At 36.0% G+C, this 15,749-nt stretch overlaps 2 protein-coding genes across 2 annotated transcripts; one reads left to right on the top strand and one right to left on the bottom strand.

Moving 5' to 3' along the window:
• Window positions 279-6,688, bottom strand: LOC18788367 (CBS domain-containing protein CBSCBSPB3). Its single transcript, XM_007221729.2, has 14 exons — window positions 6,329-6,688; window positions 5,917-6,085; window positions 5,703-5,835; window positions 5,395-5,565; window positions 5,079-5,157; window positions 4,838-4,951; window positions 4,656-4,722; window positions 4,419-4,524; window positions 4,289-4,347; window positions 2,668-2,774; window positions 2,374-2,501; window positions 1,250-1,332; window positions 1,071-1,160; window positions 279-772 (listed from the first exon to the last, which is right to left on the bottom strand). The coding sequence occupies exons 1-14, from the start codon at window positions 6,469-6,471 to the stop codon at window positions 599-601; spliced, it is 1,623 nt and encodes a 540-aa protein (XP_007221791.1). The 5' UTR covers window positions 6,472-6,688; the 3' UTR covers window positions 279-598.
• Window positions 8,239-13,272, top strand: LOC18788322 (TMV resistance protein N). The gene is made up of 6 exons (XM_007224350.2): window positions 8,239-8,715; window positions 8,934-10,026; window positions 10,364-10,639; window positions 10,744-11,805; window positions 11,904-12,766; window positions 13,052-13,272. The coding sequence occupies exons 1-5, from the start codon at window positions 8,258-8,260 to the stop codon at window positions 12,633-12,635; spliced, it is 3,621 nt and encodes a 1,206-aa protein (XP_007224412.2). The 5' UTR covers window positions 8,239-8,257; the 3' UTR covers window positions 12,636-12,766; window positions 13,052-13,272.

Raw genomic sequence — 15,749 nt, 5'->3', positions numbered from 1 at the left:
GGGGTGTTTCGGGCATCTTAAAAGTTTTTTATCTAATATTTTCTTCAATTGTTTTTCCCACCCACGTTGATTGTGATTGGTTGCCAAAGAATTTAGTTGACGGGAATGATTTAAGATTGAATTTTCCTTTTCTTTCTTTTTTGGCCAAAGGATTTAATTGCAAAGGAAAGGGTCGCAACCTTGAATTGAATTCTTCACATTGCCGGAAGCCTAATTATTTTATTTTATTTTTTCCTTTTATTTTTCTTGTTTTAGCAAAAGATACTTTACACATTGCCTGGAACCAAATTCTGCAGTTTCTTTTCACTTGCAAAGAAGACGCAAATCCCTTCTACAGTAATATCAGAAACAAAAAGAATGTGTGGACCAGTCATCACCTTCTTGCATCTCTGTGTAACCTACAATATATTACTTTCCGTTTCTGTTACAAAACACTAGTTGCTGCTGGTGGTGATCTGAATCCAACAAGTTCAGTTTCATTAAACCTCCGCCAATGAGATAATCTACTAGGGTTGGCATGGAAGGGCGGGCATGGCTCTTGAGTAACCTTTTTCTGATTGATCCTAGTATGTGCTTCCTTTGAACAATCAGGATAACATTACAGGTTAGTGCGCTTTAAGTAGACCAACACCCCAATGCTGGTTAAAGCAGCAGCACTTGCCAAAACTCCAGTATGGAGAGACGTCCATCCCTTTTTCTGGGCCGTTGTTGTACCTGACTGCGATATGGTTCTGTGGCCAGAATCAGTGAAATCCAGATGCAACCTTAGAACCTGAGAGAGAGAGAGAGAGAGAGAGAGAGAGAGAGAGAGAGAGAGAGAGAGAGAGAGAGAGAGAGAGAGAGAGAGAGAGGCATAATGAAATAAATCATACAGCGGAGAATAATTACACACAAAAACTTCACACTAACAATCTGACCCTATCATCAAAACTCCCTTAAAACCTCCATTTATTGGATATTAGACAAGGGGAGTGACGATCAAGAGTTTGCAAGACAACTATTGTGCAACATCCACAAAAATAAATAAAAATGTGTTAGAAATAAAATAAAAGAAGCAACGCTTGTAGTACCTTCAGTCCCACTCCTCGTGCATGGCTGACGGCACTAACAAGATCATCATCAGTTGCAAGTAGAACTCTATCACCTTCATCATCTTCAAACTGGTGGAACAAATTACTGAAGTAAACACAATCTGAAGTTTTACAGCAGAATAAAATCATATAACACCAAAAATAGCTCAGAGTTTTACCAATATATGAGGACGATCGTGATCATTAGCAGCACCAATCCTTTGCATGACAGCAGATAACAGCTCATCTAAATTTTCCATGCCTGAAGAGAACAGAGAAAACAAATTTAAGTAGGTCATTGTCGGTTGAATTCTATAGTATTGTTGTAAACAGCTGGGCATGTAAGCATAAAAACATTAACCATGTCCATCATCACTGTCACACCTCTCATCACACTGACTGCTTATCTATCCCCAGTCAAACCCAATCTGCTGATCACCCCAGGTAGCTACACTTATATGATGAAACCATGTGTCAGTATACAACAAATTCTTTGCCACAACTAATACCACCATCACTGAGCTTACTTCTGCATACCACTGTCATATAAGCTGCCATTAATGTCCCCACCCCAAATATAATCATAAATACAACTCACTAATACTCTCCCCATTCCCACAAAAGTCAATGAGCTATATTGGTCTAGAGGTACAATGAGAATTCAAGATCCCAGTTTAGAGCCTCTAAAATAGGAGGGGAGAAGTATACCCCCTATTTTGTAGTTTATACCTAGCTATCTATCCACTGCATAACGAAAATATACTCCCCAAAATTTATAAATAAATCAAAACTTCGTCTTCCCAACGTATCACCCCTTTAATAATCAGTAAAATGAAGAAAAAAACATGAAGAAAAAAAGCTGCAAGTAAAAATAATTGTAAACATGTTTCTTTCCAAAGTTAGTCCGACTTCCATAAGTTCAATAATTCCACTTAGGGAACCAAAAGTCCTTTCTCACTGACTTTGAAACTTTCTTGTTTTCCGGTACTGCATGATCATATTTGTTACTTCTTATAATTTGCATTGTTGATTTTCTAATTACTTCCATCTCAGCCCCCATATTGTATTTTAATTCATTCACAATCCCTTAGCATTCGATTTAATTTTACAAGTTCACTAATCTGGTTCTTTGAGTTTTCATTCATTTTAGCAAATCCTTAGCCTGTCCTACATCAGAATCACTCAAAATGTTCATTAGCTAGGAGTGATATATAGGTAACCAAGGCTTGACCAAAAAAGGCAACTAAGGAAAGTCATATTCAAGCATCCTTGCAAGGATATGTTGCCTTCGACTGCCACGTACCACAATTGATCCGATGCATTCGACCCCTGAGATCTTCAAACTTGAACGCAAATGAATTTCCAAGACCAAGAGAAGGATAAGGGAACTTTCCATCTGTCCCATCAGAAGCCATTAATGCAGACAATTCACTGCAAAAAAATCCCCCAGGTATAGTTAATGAGCTAACTAGGTTACCAGGAAACCGCATAATCAAGGAACCAATGCGCGATATGCATTTGAGTAAATGGTTTTTCATATCCCAATCAGTCTCACATCAACAAAATTTAAGTGACGTTCTTGGAAAATTTTGCATACCTTTGAGTATCACAATCATCAGGTGGCTCCAAAGCAAGTGCTGAATCCCAGAATTTTTGCATCATTGTGTTTGCCATAGTGTTAGCAGTTCCTGAGCTACTTTCAACCTGGGAAAGAAATATAAAATAAAATAGCTACTTAATCAACTCATCCTTGGACATTTTGCGAAGTTGAAAAGGAGAGTAACACAAATCCAACTGTGCTCTAGTAGCATCACCAAAGAAGCAAATAAAATACTAATGTGTAGACATAAGAAGCGTGTTAACGAAGACGACTAATCTGTCCATCACTTAGCACCATAACTATAAGCATGAAATGGAAGTTAGAACACGTTCATGGAGTTGACAAAATAATATCATGGTAATTTGAAGCTTCAAGCTCTGCATTTTGAACAGAAGATACTGAATCATCAGCAATGTATTACCAAACTGTATCAAACAAGGGAAGCCATCTTTAGTGCTACAATTAGAAAATTGAATTTTCATCTACAATAATCAAACTCATTAAAACCCTTGGACAGACAGGCGTTCACCTCCATTTATTTTTCCTTCATGAATGTCCTCTCCTTTCACATGGCCATATGAAAATTGAACGTATCAGTACCCATCATCACCAAAGCCGCCACAGAAAGTCTTTTGGTGTCAATGTACTAAACAATTTTCATGTGAGAAACAAACAAAATTATTGACCTGGCCTGGATATTTATCCTTACAGTCTACCCTGGCAAGTCACCTAATTTTTTATTCTTTCTACAAAGTACAAATACCACAGAGTTCAAATTTTGTAACCCTTTCCTAGACTCACCAATAATTTGTACATGGGAACCTCTAACTCCTAATCAAATTTTTACTAGTAATATTAGACTGCCTGAACCCTATAACCTAAACAAATTAGACACAACTTACCCATTTTTTTAAAGCTCCTCTTGACCATATCATGAGCTATTTGAACAAAAGCACAGTACCAAAAGGCAAAATTTTAAATTAAAAAAATCTAATTTAAGTATTGCTAGAGAACCAATTTACTTAGGCAAGTGGGGAAGCATTTAATTGGCTTTGGCAAAGTTGGCTGGTTTTATGGTAGACCTGACGCCATTTCAGGCTGATAAAAAGGCTTTCTTATGTTGAATTCCAAAATAGGACAGAACTGATATCATATTATGGCCAATGCCTTCAGCTTTACAGTTACATTCGAAAATGATTTCCTACTTTCCTTGGAGCAACTAAATCAGAGGTAAGATTCCGCTCCAGGGTGACTGGATAGAAACAGAGGGTCTCCCATACTTGATATAATATAAGGAAATCTTTGAGAAAATCTTTGAATGTGAAAGCAATATAAAAATGGTTTTCAGTTTTTTATTTTCATTATCTCTTCCATAGACCTTCCACCATTCTTCACCCCCTCCTTTGTTTCCCCAATATCTCTAACAAATATATATATATTGAAAAATAAAAACTAAAAACTAAATGATTACTAAATGCGCCCATCACTTAAAGTTCAATAAATTTCCACATCTAAATAAAAGATCAATAGATTCATATCTAAATGAAAGAACGAAAACTCTAAAGTTGCTTCATTCCGATGAACAGAATGGGTAAATAGGGAAATGGGATGACTTTACCATAGAAATAGCTGCATGAGTTATCTGCAGAACATCCACACAAGCAGCAACACTTCCATCTGAACAAATAGATGTCAATAAAATTTAAATCCATACACTAAAAATAGGTAGCTAAAGAAGTACTGATTACCTCTGTCTAAGACAGGAAGATGTAAGAACTTCCCTTCATGCATTATATGCAGTGCATCAAGGATTGTTGTCTCTAGCATGGCACACTCAGGGTTTGGCGTCATTACCTTAGGAAATGTTGGAACAGCACAAGTTGGTTCAAGTTTGTTTAAGGAATCTTATTTAACAAAAGGGAGTGAGCACTGTATTCTTAATACTATATATAGAACAATCAAACATTAAATGGTTTATCATAAACCTTTTCCACCAGAGTCAACTCAGGAGAGAGATTTTGTGCCACAACTCGCATAAGGATATCCTTTGAACTGCAGTCAAAAAGCAAACATTGTATGAAATTGCAAAAGAAGGCACGTTAGACAACATCAACAAAAACATCTACTTGCAAAATGTTCATAAAACATATTACGAAAAGAACAATACGTTAGTATCCCCTGAATCTTGTTCCCTGTAGCGATTATAGCTGAATTCATCCGAAACTCCCGCATCCTTTTTGCTGCAACATAGACAGGATCTGATGGGGAAACAATTGCAACCCTGAAAACATAGCGCTACGAGTTTGGGGATAGAATACAAACTTTAAACACAAATGAAAAATAACCAAGCCAAAAATTGCACCCTCCAACAAACAGGGCACAAGGCAAGTCAAGCTAAAGAACTGTACTTCGTATTTTCACCAATGATAGTTGCTAGGGAAGGCTTGAACATTCGCTCCCTCAGAGTTTCCAGAAAAGCATATGGAGCTGCAATACAGGATAATAAACAAAACAAAAGGTCATGTTCTAGCAGCTGTGTTATATGTATGCAAACCAAAGTATAATATATATATATATAGGAAAATCAATTTTTTTTAAAAAGGATGTCTGTTAATATAGAGCATGTTCAAAATGAAATAGAGGCTTTGCAAAAAATTTAATACAGAAAGAAACTTCGGGTCACACTCAAGTAATTCATTATAAATTCCAAACATTAATACAAACCAGATAAATTGGCTCCCCACTGGCGCTCCACTCCTTCAACTGCAGCAGCAATGGCACTCCCCTGCTCCGCTGCCTTCTCCATTCTTGATATAGCATCATAGAGACATTTGGTGATATCTAACAAGGCAATAACTTCACCATTCTCTACAACAGGGAGGTGCCTGAATTTACCTGTTAACAAAAGAAATCAACCATAGCACGTTTTATGCCCCCAGCGCAGATTTTATGCAAGTTCTTAGACAAACCCGCACACACACGCAATAAAAAAATTACCAAAAAAGAAATCTTGTTAGATAAAGAAAGCTAACCTTGGACCATCTTCTGGAGAGCTTCAAGGGCTAATGAATCAGAATTAACAAAAATAGGATTCCGCGTCATGATTTTTGATACAATTGTTTGCTCCGGTCTCAACCCCTCCGCAATGACTCTAGCCAAAATGTCCTGAAATTAAATACTATAAGCAAAGTCAATAGTTTAAAAATCACAAAAAAAAAAAACCAAACCATCAGTTACAAATTGAACCTTGTCTGTCACAATTCCTGAAAGCAACGCATTTGCATCAGTTAAGAGCACAGCATCCACACGGCGAGCCGCCATCCTCCGACATGCATCGGATACTGTAGTCCCCTCCGGAATAGTTAGGGCTTTTGACAACCTTAGCTTCTTCACCGTCCTTTCCCCACCACCAGACCTTTCAAATATTTAAATTTAAACATACAAAAAAATATATATATATATATATATATCATTTTCAGTTGAATTATAGGCAAATTTTCCAGACACCAATTTTCTCAGGAAACCAGTAAACATAAAAACCCTACATACTTGAATAAAAAAAACAAAACCCAAAACTTTAAATCATTTCTACAAAGGCAAATTTACCCAAACCATTTTCTCAGGAGGCAAACAAAAACGAGAAAAGGAGAGAACTTACGAAAGGGGGTGAGGAGGAGACGAGGGTTTGCTGGTGGTGCCATTGGAGGTTCCATTTTCGGGAGGGACCGATTTCTTAATCGCAGCGGAGGGACCGCGTTTCTGGCTCAGACTGGTCCTCCGGACACCTACTTGGTTGCTCATCTCTATTCTGAATGATTATATGGGCTTCTCTGATTCTTTCTGTATCTTTATCTGGACTGCAGGAACCCTAATTAGTTTCAGTGATAGAGAGAGGTAGAAAGAGAGAGAAGGTTAGAGTTTTGGGTGGCTCCAACCCCTCCCTCCTTTTTGTTCCCGTGCTATTAAAATTTGGGTGAGAGAGAGTTATTGTAATTTGTAATTGCCTGACGATTCCCACCGATTTTGACAGTTCAAATTAAACATTGAATTTAAAAGCATTTAGAAAAAATAAATAAAAATTATTGTAGCGTGTATTCAAATGATTTTAAACGTGCTTAAAAAAAATTTAAAATTTTTGGGGTAATTTTTATTTTGATCCGTAAAAGGTCCGTATGTTTAAATAATGACGTATTTTGTAGTGGTTGGCCTGTAATGCCCTTATTTATATTCGAGATTGACACATACCATGTTTGAGTGACAATGAAAGAGTAGAGGAAAATAGAGATCAATCAGGGGGGTAGGCGAGTAGATGCTGGAGGGGGTTTGATGGAAAGACGGTCTTGCCGTCGGACCGTTTACTAATCATAACAAATGATAAAAATAAGAGGTGTGATAATAATAAGGGGGATTCACTATTATATCCGATATAGAAGCTCAAATTATATATAAAAAATTCTAATAAAATGGACTTTAGAAACACACCGAAACTTATTTACAACATAACAAAACTTCTTATAAATTACAAAACTGTCATCGATTTCTTAAAACAAGCTCAACCCCAAAACCTCATATAAAAAAACCCAAAACACTCAATTAAGCATCAAAGTAATTTTGATAAATTACTCAAATGGTCCACAAATTTGTACTCGATTTACATTTTGGTCTCTAAACTAAATTATTCGTTTAAATGATCCACCAACTCTTTATTAATCGGCGTTTTGGTGTCATACCGTTACATTTTCTGTTAAATTTAGTCATGTGAGCAGCACATACTACATTTGTGGGGATAAATAAGACTTCTTACCTATGTATCACCACTTTATCACTTATGTATCACCACTTTATCACTTATTTGGGGAACATAGGACGGTTATGGACAATTTTATCCCTACATTTTACGGCAACATTAACATAATGTAACGATAGGATCAATGAAGCGATTAATATAGAGTTTATGGACCATTTGAACAAATAATTTAATTGAGGGACCAAAATATAAATCGGGTACAAGTTTAAGGACCATTTGAGTAATTTACCCAAGTAATTTAATAATCAAACTTAAATTCAATAGGGATAGCTGTCATTTTTTTGGGTTTTTTTTTATAGAAATTAAATGGTGTAGAGTTTATCTATATTATTAATGCTAAGAATTGGTATATAACTAAATATCTCTTGTAATAAATGAAAAATGTAGGGTGTGATTGTAATAATGTCAAACCTTAGCGGTTTAAGTGAAATCCTCCATAAAAATAAAAAAGTATAAAATGCAATGTTACGTTAATTAATTGTCAAAATCAAGGACTGTAATTTATGTTTTTCTGTTCCGAAAGATTATGTTGAATCAGTAAACAACTTCTGCAGGCGGATTTCTCAATGAAAACCAAAAACAAACAATTTTCTGGCGGATTTTAAAATGAACAACCTATATACATATATATATTTATTGGCCTGCCTTCATTTTGAGGACCCGGTTCATTGCCATTCTATAGTTGTCATCATCAGCTCTGCTGCAACACCAATGGGCACCAGGACAGCTCATAGAGCCTCCTTTTCATCCTCATCCTTCTCCCCCTCAAAACAACATAGGATGTACGACGTGTTCTTGAGCTTCAGAGGTGAAGACACACGCAACAGCTTCACAGGACACCTCTACATGGCGCTAAGAGAGGCTGGGATCAATGCCTTTTTCAACGACAATGAATTAAGTAGAGGGGAATATATAACGCCCAAACTTGTGACGGCAATCCAAGGGTCTAGAATATCTGTCATCGTCTTCTCAAGGAGGTATGCCGAGTCGAGTCGGTGCCTTGATGAGCTGGTCAAGATCATGGAGTGCAGAACAACACGAGGGCAAACGGTTATGCCAATATTCTACGATATTGATCCATCGGATGTAAGAGAACAGAGGGGCAGCTTTGCTCAAGCATTTGAGAAACATGAAGAGAACTTGTTGTTAGGTAGAGATAATAAGGTGGTGAGGTGGAGAGCTGCTCTTATTGAAGCTGCAAATTTGTCTGGCTGGGATCTCAGGAACACTGCAGATGGGTATTTAATTACTAATTTCTTTGAACAATAATGCTTTACTCACTTCTTTTAATACTCTTCCCATAATGTCTTTCTTTTTTTCTTTTTGTTGCTACAGAGGTTTTGCTTACAGTTCAGTTGGAAAAAGAATAGATATCTGTTTTTTATATTATAAAAATAAAAATTGCAAACTAACATTTTAGGTCCCCCAATTCTGATAGGTTGAATTTTCAATTCAGGTATGAAGCGAAGTTTATTAGAGAAATTATTGAAGGGATTAGTAGATGGCTGCTGATGAACGAGACAATCTCGGTAGTTGATTACGCTGTTGGACTAAATTCTCGGGTGCAAGATCTGAGTAACTATTTAGATGTTGGATCAGATGATGTTCGCATAGTTGGAATTTTGGGGATGGGTGGAATAGGCAAAACAACACTTGCCCGAGCCATTTATAACCAATTTTATCCCAGCTTTGAAGGTAAAAGCTTGCTTTTAAATGTGAGGGAAACTGCAAAGAAACCAAATGGACTGAAGCGTATGCAAGAACAAATTCTTTCTGACATCTTGAAACCAACCAAGATAGGGAGAGTTGATATCAACGTTTTAAAAACAAGACTTAGATGTCGAAGGGTACTTATCATAATCGATGATGTAGATCACAAGGACCAACTAAATGCATTGGCTACAAATCGAGACTCGTTTGGCCCAGGAAGTAGAATTATTATAACGACAAGAGACAAACATTTGCTAGAGCTATTTCAAGTGGATAAAATATATCATGCTCAAGAAATGAATGAAGAAGAAGCTCTTGAGCTTTTTAGCTGGCATGCCTTCAAAAGCAATCGTCCTAATGCAGGATATTCTAAACTCTCAAAATGTGTTGCTGCGTATTGTGGAGGTTTGCCACTTGCTCTTGAAGTTTTAGGTTCTTTTCTATTTAGAAGAAGCACTAGAGAGTGGAAAAGCACATTGGATAAACTGAGAAAAATTCCTGCGGAAGATATTCAGAAACAACTCAAAATAAGCTTTGATGGGCTTAGTGATGATAAAGAGAGGGACATATTCCTTGATATATCTTGTTTCTTTATTGGAATGAACAGGAACTATGTCACACAAATATTAGATGGTTGTGGGTTTTTCCCAGAAATAGGACTTAGTGTCCTTATTGAACGGTGCCTTATAACTGTTAGTGAAGAAAACAAGTTGATGATGCATGATTTGCTTCGAGACATGGGCAGAGAAATTGTCTATGAAGAATCCCTTAATGATCCAAGAAATTGTAGTAGATTGTGGCATTCTGAAGATGTGACAGACGTACTGAAAACCGAATCTGTAAGTACTTTCTCAATCAAGTTTATGTTAAAAGCTTGTAATACAAGAAAAACTAATGATATGCATCCCAAATATAATAATTGTATGCCCTGGATATGTACACAATCCAGTCATAATCATTATTTTACCATAGTAATCTTCATGGTCATATGCTTTGGATTATGTTTAAGTACCAAGAAAGGCTACAGTACGAAACCGTTTTTAGCAGATTGGATTGTGGAAGATGTGATCAGATAGTGTCAAATAGTTCTTGCATTCATGATTCTGCTGCCTTTGTATAAATCATTTTCCACATGAAAATAACCCTTTAACATATGGCATGCTCTTTCTTTAACAGGGAACTGAAGAAATTCAAGGAGTCACTCTAAATTTGCTAAGATCTGAGAAGGCTACTTTCAGTACACATGCATTTACAAATATGAAGAAATTGAGATTGCTCAAACTCAACTATGTAGAGCTCACAGGAGAATACAAATATCTTTCCAGAAAGTTGAGATGGCTCTGCTGGCATGGATTCCCTCTAAAGATCATACCAAACGACTTTGATCAACAAAACCTAGTTGCCATGGATCTGCGGTACAGCAACCTCAGAAGTGTTTGGAAGGATTCCGAGGTAAATATAACCAAAACCGAGGTTTTATACAAACCACATACTCTCTCTTCTCTTCTTTTTGGATTTTGATTTCTGTATTCTGTTTTGTTTTTGGTTTTACCTAGCAATTGCTAGAGAAGTTGAAGATTCTTAACCTCAGTCATTCTTATCATCTACTGGAATCACCGAACTTTTCTAAACTCCCAAATCTTGAGACTTTGATACTCAAAGGATGTAAGAGTTTGTCTAAGGTTCACCAGTCTATTGGACATCTCAAAAGACTTGCTTCTGTGAATTTTAAAGACTGCAGAGTGCTTAAGGATCTCCCTAGGAGTTTTTATGAATCAAAATCTATTGAAACTCTTATTCTTGTTGGTTGTTGGGAATTTGAAAACTTGGCTGAGGACTTAGGGGACATGGTATCATTGACAACCATTCTTGCAGATAATACAGCCATAAGAAAAATACCATCTTCCATAGTACGATTGAAGAACCTGAAATATTTATCTCTTTGTAGCCTGAGATGGCGGTCACCATCTAACTGTTTACCCTGTCCCTTCTGGTCGTTGCAATTACCCAGACCGTATCGAAAGTCCAATAATCTATTTCCTCCTTCTTTACGGGGCTTATACTCTTTGAGAGAATTACATCTTAGAAGCTGCTATTTATTTCATGATGCTCCTACTGATCTTGAGAGCCTAAAATCTTTGGAAGAATTAGATCTGGGATGCAATAGTTTTCATAGCCCTCCATATTTCAGTGGCCTTTCCAAACTTGAACTTCTGTCATTAGATAATTGCAATTTAACTGATGAGGAAATTGATTCTATGAATCTTGGGAGTCTACTTTCTTTATTATTTTTGAACCTAGAAGGAAACAGCTTTTCTTGCCTTCCCGACCTCAGCAGCCTTTCCAAGCTTGATTGTCTGATGTTGAATGATTGCACAAACCTTCATGAAATGCCAAAATTACCAATAAGTTTGACGCAGATGGAAGCAAATTACTGCACTGCATTGCAAACAATGCCAGATTTTTCAAAAATGACGAATATGGACACGTTGCATCTAACTCATTCGCACAAACTTATCGAGTTTCCAGGCTTGGATACCGCATTAGACTCTATGAGATTGATTCGGATGGAAGGCTGCACCAATATTAGTTCTACTGTTAAGAAGAACCTCTTGCAGGTTCTCTCTATCTTAAACACTTATGCATACATGCACAAGCATGTTATTTTACTTCACCATAAAGTAAATTAATTATTGCTCTACATTACATGGTATAGGGATGGAATTCGAGCGGAGGTGGTGGCCTTTATCTCCCTGGAAATGATATTCCGGAGTGGTTCACTTATGTCAATGAGGGCGATCAAGTCTCTTTTGAAGTGCCTCAAGTTTCTGGTTGTAACTTAAAAGCGTTGACTGTGTGCACCGTTTATAAGTGTTTACAGGAGGACAAATCTAAATTATATATCTCCATTTTTATTACAAATCATAGCAACTGCACTAGTTTTCTTGTGCAGCCTACATATCCCTACACAACAATTTCCCATGACGTTATTTGGCAGGGGCATTTGTCAAACAAGGATTTCAATTTGGAAGGCGGAGACTTCATTGAGGTTTGTGTCGCATTTGGATCTGGTCATACGGTGAAGAAGATTGGAGTCAGCCTTTTATGGGACAAATTTATATATGACACTGACTCTTTTATTGCGTGCAAGTCTGTCCCATATGCTTATTTTCTTAGAGATGATGAAGACGACAATGAAGAATATGATGAAGACGACAACGATGATTATTATAATGATGATGATGATGATGATGAGGAGGAGGAGGAGGAGGAGGACGACGACGACGACGACAACAACGACGATGATGAGGATGATGATGAAGACGGCGACAATGATTATGAGCCAGAAATCAAGTTCAGTGGCCTTTATGATGATGAGGCAGGACCAAGCCTTCACTCATCTGACCTCAATATTGAAATGAGAAGAATGAACATGGAAGAAAGCTGAAAGGGAAGTATATATAATATATGGAAGCATCAAAGCGCAAAATCAATCTGCTGGGAAACAGAATCATGCAAGCGTGAAGAAATCAGTAGCCAATCAGCCCAAAAAGAAAAAAGAAAAAAAGAAGATCAAAGGTGTGAAAAAGTGAACTTGATATCCACATTGGATAGTATGAATATATTCATAACTGAACTAACATACAATTTATTGTCAAGCAAATTTTCTTTATGCTGATTTTTATTTTATTTTTGTCATCAATGTTACACAAAGAGAAAGCTAAGCAGCGCTTTCTTTACATTGTAGTAACTATAATGTCCCATTCGTAATGTACATGAGCTTTATCGTCCAGTACTTTTACCAATTTGACTGAGCCCCAGACGCATAAACTTAATTAGGACTTTTTCCCTCTATGGATGCAGATATTTGGAGCATAAATCAGAGCTGATGTGCTGCTTGGCCTTTTGATGGGCAAACAGAGGCAGAAATTTGCCTAGGAATAAGCCATATATCTATTTATTTTTCATTTAAAGAGCTGTTGGAGTGAAGTAGCTAGACTAATTTTTTTTCTAAGATGGGGTGAACTAATTTCCACTGAATAGGATGAACTTCCTAAAATTTAGTACTAAACTCTTCTTTTTTTTTTTTTTTTACTCTAACATAAAGGGTGGCTCCACCTTTTTTTCAAAAAATAGTATAGCCTCGGCTATACTATGTTTTTCTAACTTTTAAAAGAAATAATACCGCCGCACGGCTGTACTAGGTTTTCCCCTACTTTTTGTAAAAAAGAAATCGTATAGCCGTGCGCCTATCCTCTGTTTCTTCTAATTTCAAAAGAAATCGTACCGCCGAACGGCTATACTATGTTTTTCCCTAGTTTTTTTAACAAGCAATAGTATAGCCGCACGGCTATACTCTGTATTTTTAATTTTTAATCGTATAGCCGTACGGCTCACTCCCTTTTTTTTTTAGGCTATACTCATTTTCAAACGAAATAGTATAGCCGATCGGCTATACTGATTTCCCCCTTATTTTTTGTAAAAAAAGAAATAGTATAGCCGTGTGGCTATACTGGGATTTTTCCTAATTTTTTAAAAAGCAAACATACAATACTCGTATCAAACATGTATGTAGATTTCATATTTAATCCACTTATTTTTTTACAAAATTTTAAATAATACACACAAAATTCATGTATTATACACATAATTCTCACATATTATTGAATGCAAATAATATATATTAAAATATTATATAGTGACCGAACTTTTAAGTTGTAATTTTCTAAAATTTTGTCGAATAAAAAAATTATGTATTTTATATGTATATCCGCTCGACTATATCAAATTAATAAACTAATACAACTTTGAGGGTCCTTCTTTCTTAATTTTATCGGCTATATGCTGTTTTTTATAATTTTTTAAAAGAAATAGTATAGCCGCCCAGCTATACTAATTTCCCCCCTAATTTTGTATAAAAAGAAATAATATAGCTGTGAGGCTATACCTTTTTTTTCTTCTAATTTTTTAAAAGAAATGGTATAGCCGTGATGCTATACTTAGGTTTTTCCTAATTGTTTACAAAGCAAACGTACAATACTCGTATTGAACATGTACGTAAGTATATTTCATATTTAATACACTTATTTTTTTACAAAATTTCAAATAATGCACACAAAATTCATGTATTATACTCATAATTACCGCATATTATTGAATGCATATAATATAAATTAAAATATTATATAGTGTCCGAACTTTTAAGTTATAATTTGCCAAAATTTTATCGAATAAAGCAATTACATCTTTTATACGTATAGCTGCGCGGCTATAGCTGAACAACTATACTTTGTTTTTCTAACTTTTTAAAATAAATAGTATATCCGCCTGGCTATACTTCATATTTTTAATTTTTAAAAAGAAATAGTATAGCCGCACAGCCATATTGGAAGGAAAGTTTTCGCTGTCGACAATACCTGCTCAAGTTGTATTCTATTTGGAAGGGCATTTTCCTGGAGTTGACATTCTTATAAAGTCAGTTGTGGACTTCCAATCCCTTATTTCATCTTTGTAACGAAGCGCACGTAGACTTGGATGGGTCCTGCCCCGATGATTGTGACAAATTGAAACTCTTTTTGACATATCATATAAAGTATCTGCTTGGATTTGGATCGGTGCGTGCTGGAGTATCTGCTTGAAATAATATATTTAAAGGGCTATAAGCTTCAAATAATATATTTATAGAGTATAACCGCGCAGCCATACTTTTTAAATAATATATTTAGTATAGCCGGGGGGTGATACCCTTAAAATAATATATTTAATGAGTATAGCGGTGCAGTGATACTATTTAAATACTATATTTAACAAGTGTAGCCAAACGGTTACACCCTTTAAATAATATATTTAAATGAGAAAATACTAGATTTTTTATATGGGTAATAAGTAAAAAATCAAAAGGGGACAATAGAGAGACTCGGGTAATGGCCTAATAGTAATGGATAATGCTCTAAACTACTCTTATCGATAAAGGAAAATAAGGGGAAAAAAGATTTTTTTTTTAAAAGAAAAAAAAGGTAAAGCCGCACGGCTATACTATTTATTAAAATAAAATAAAAAAAGAACCCGCCTAGCCCACCTAGGCGGCCGATTTTTCGAAAACTTGAATGGCGTGTTTTTTTTGGATTTCTTTTTTCCTAGCGGGTCTGGCATCTCTGCAAATACTCACAAATGGAGATCATCCCTCCTGTTGGTGATATGAGATATGAATCATTCTTGGACAAATCAACGCAGGACACAGCCTCTTCTTCAGTGTTGGTGCTGGGAAGGTCATTGTTCATCAGCTTTAAGCCACTCCTTGGTTTCCATAAATTACGGTGAACCTTGGGAGTTGCCTGCATTCAATCAATATCATCAGAATCAAATGACCAACTATCGCTCCGATTTCAATTTCGAAAGGAAAGAGAGGAGAAATCTAAGTTACAAGCAGTAAGATTTACTCTTTTTTTTTCCTCATGTTTTTTAGCTGGCATGTATGTTTGGTGACTTAATGCATTATGTTGTTTTTTTTATTTTATGGTTTTGGCAATTTTAGTTATTCATATAGAATGCAGGCTCAGAG

Source organism: Prunus persica, chromosome G1 (genome assembly GCF_000346465.2).
Source record: "Prunus persica cultivar Lovell chromosome G1, Prunus_persica_NCBIv2, whole genome shotgun sequence".
NCBI classification, from domain to species: Eukaryota; Viridiplantae; Streptophyta; class Magnoliopsida; order Rosales; family Rosaceae; genus Prunus; species Prunus persica.
This window is presented reverse-complemented; position numbering and strand designations above follow the sequence as displayed.

Coding starts and splice junctions, on each gene's coding strand:
- LOC18788367 (XM_007221729.2), bottom strand. CDS start 6,471: ATGAGCAACCAAGTAGGTGTCCGGAGGACCAGTCTGAGCCAGAAACGC. Junction 1,161..1,249: donor ACGATCGTCCTCATATATTG/GTAAAACTCTGA, acceptor TTGTTCCACCAG/TTTGAAGATGATGAAGGTGA. Junction 773..1,070: donor CACGAGGAGTGGGACTGAAG/GTACTACAAGCG, acceptor TCTCTCTCTCAG/GTTCTAAGGTTGCATCTGGA.
- LOC18788322 (XM_007224350.2), top strand. CDS start 8,258: ATGTACGACGTGTTCTTGAGCTTCAGAGGTGAAGACACACGCAACAGC. Junction 10,027..10,363: donor ACGTACTGAAAACCGAATCT/GTAAGTACTTTC, acceptor TTTCTTTAACAG/GGAACTGAAGAAATTCAAGG. Junction 11,806..11,903: donor TTAAGAAGAACCTCTTGCAG/GTTCTCTCTATC, acceptor TACATGGTATAG/GGATGGAATTCGAGCGGAGG.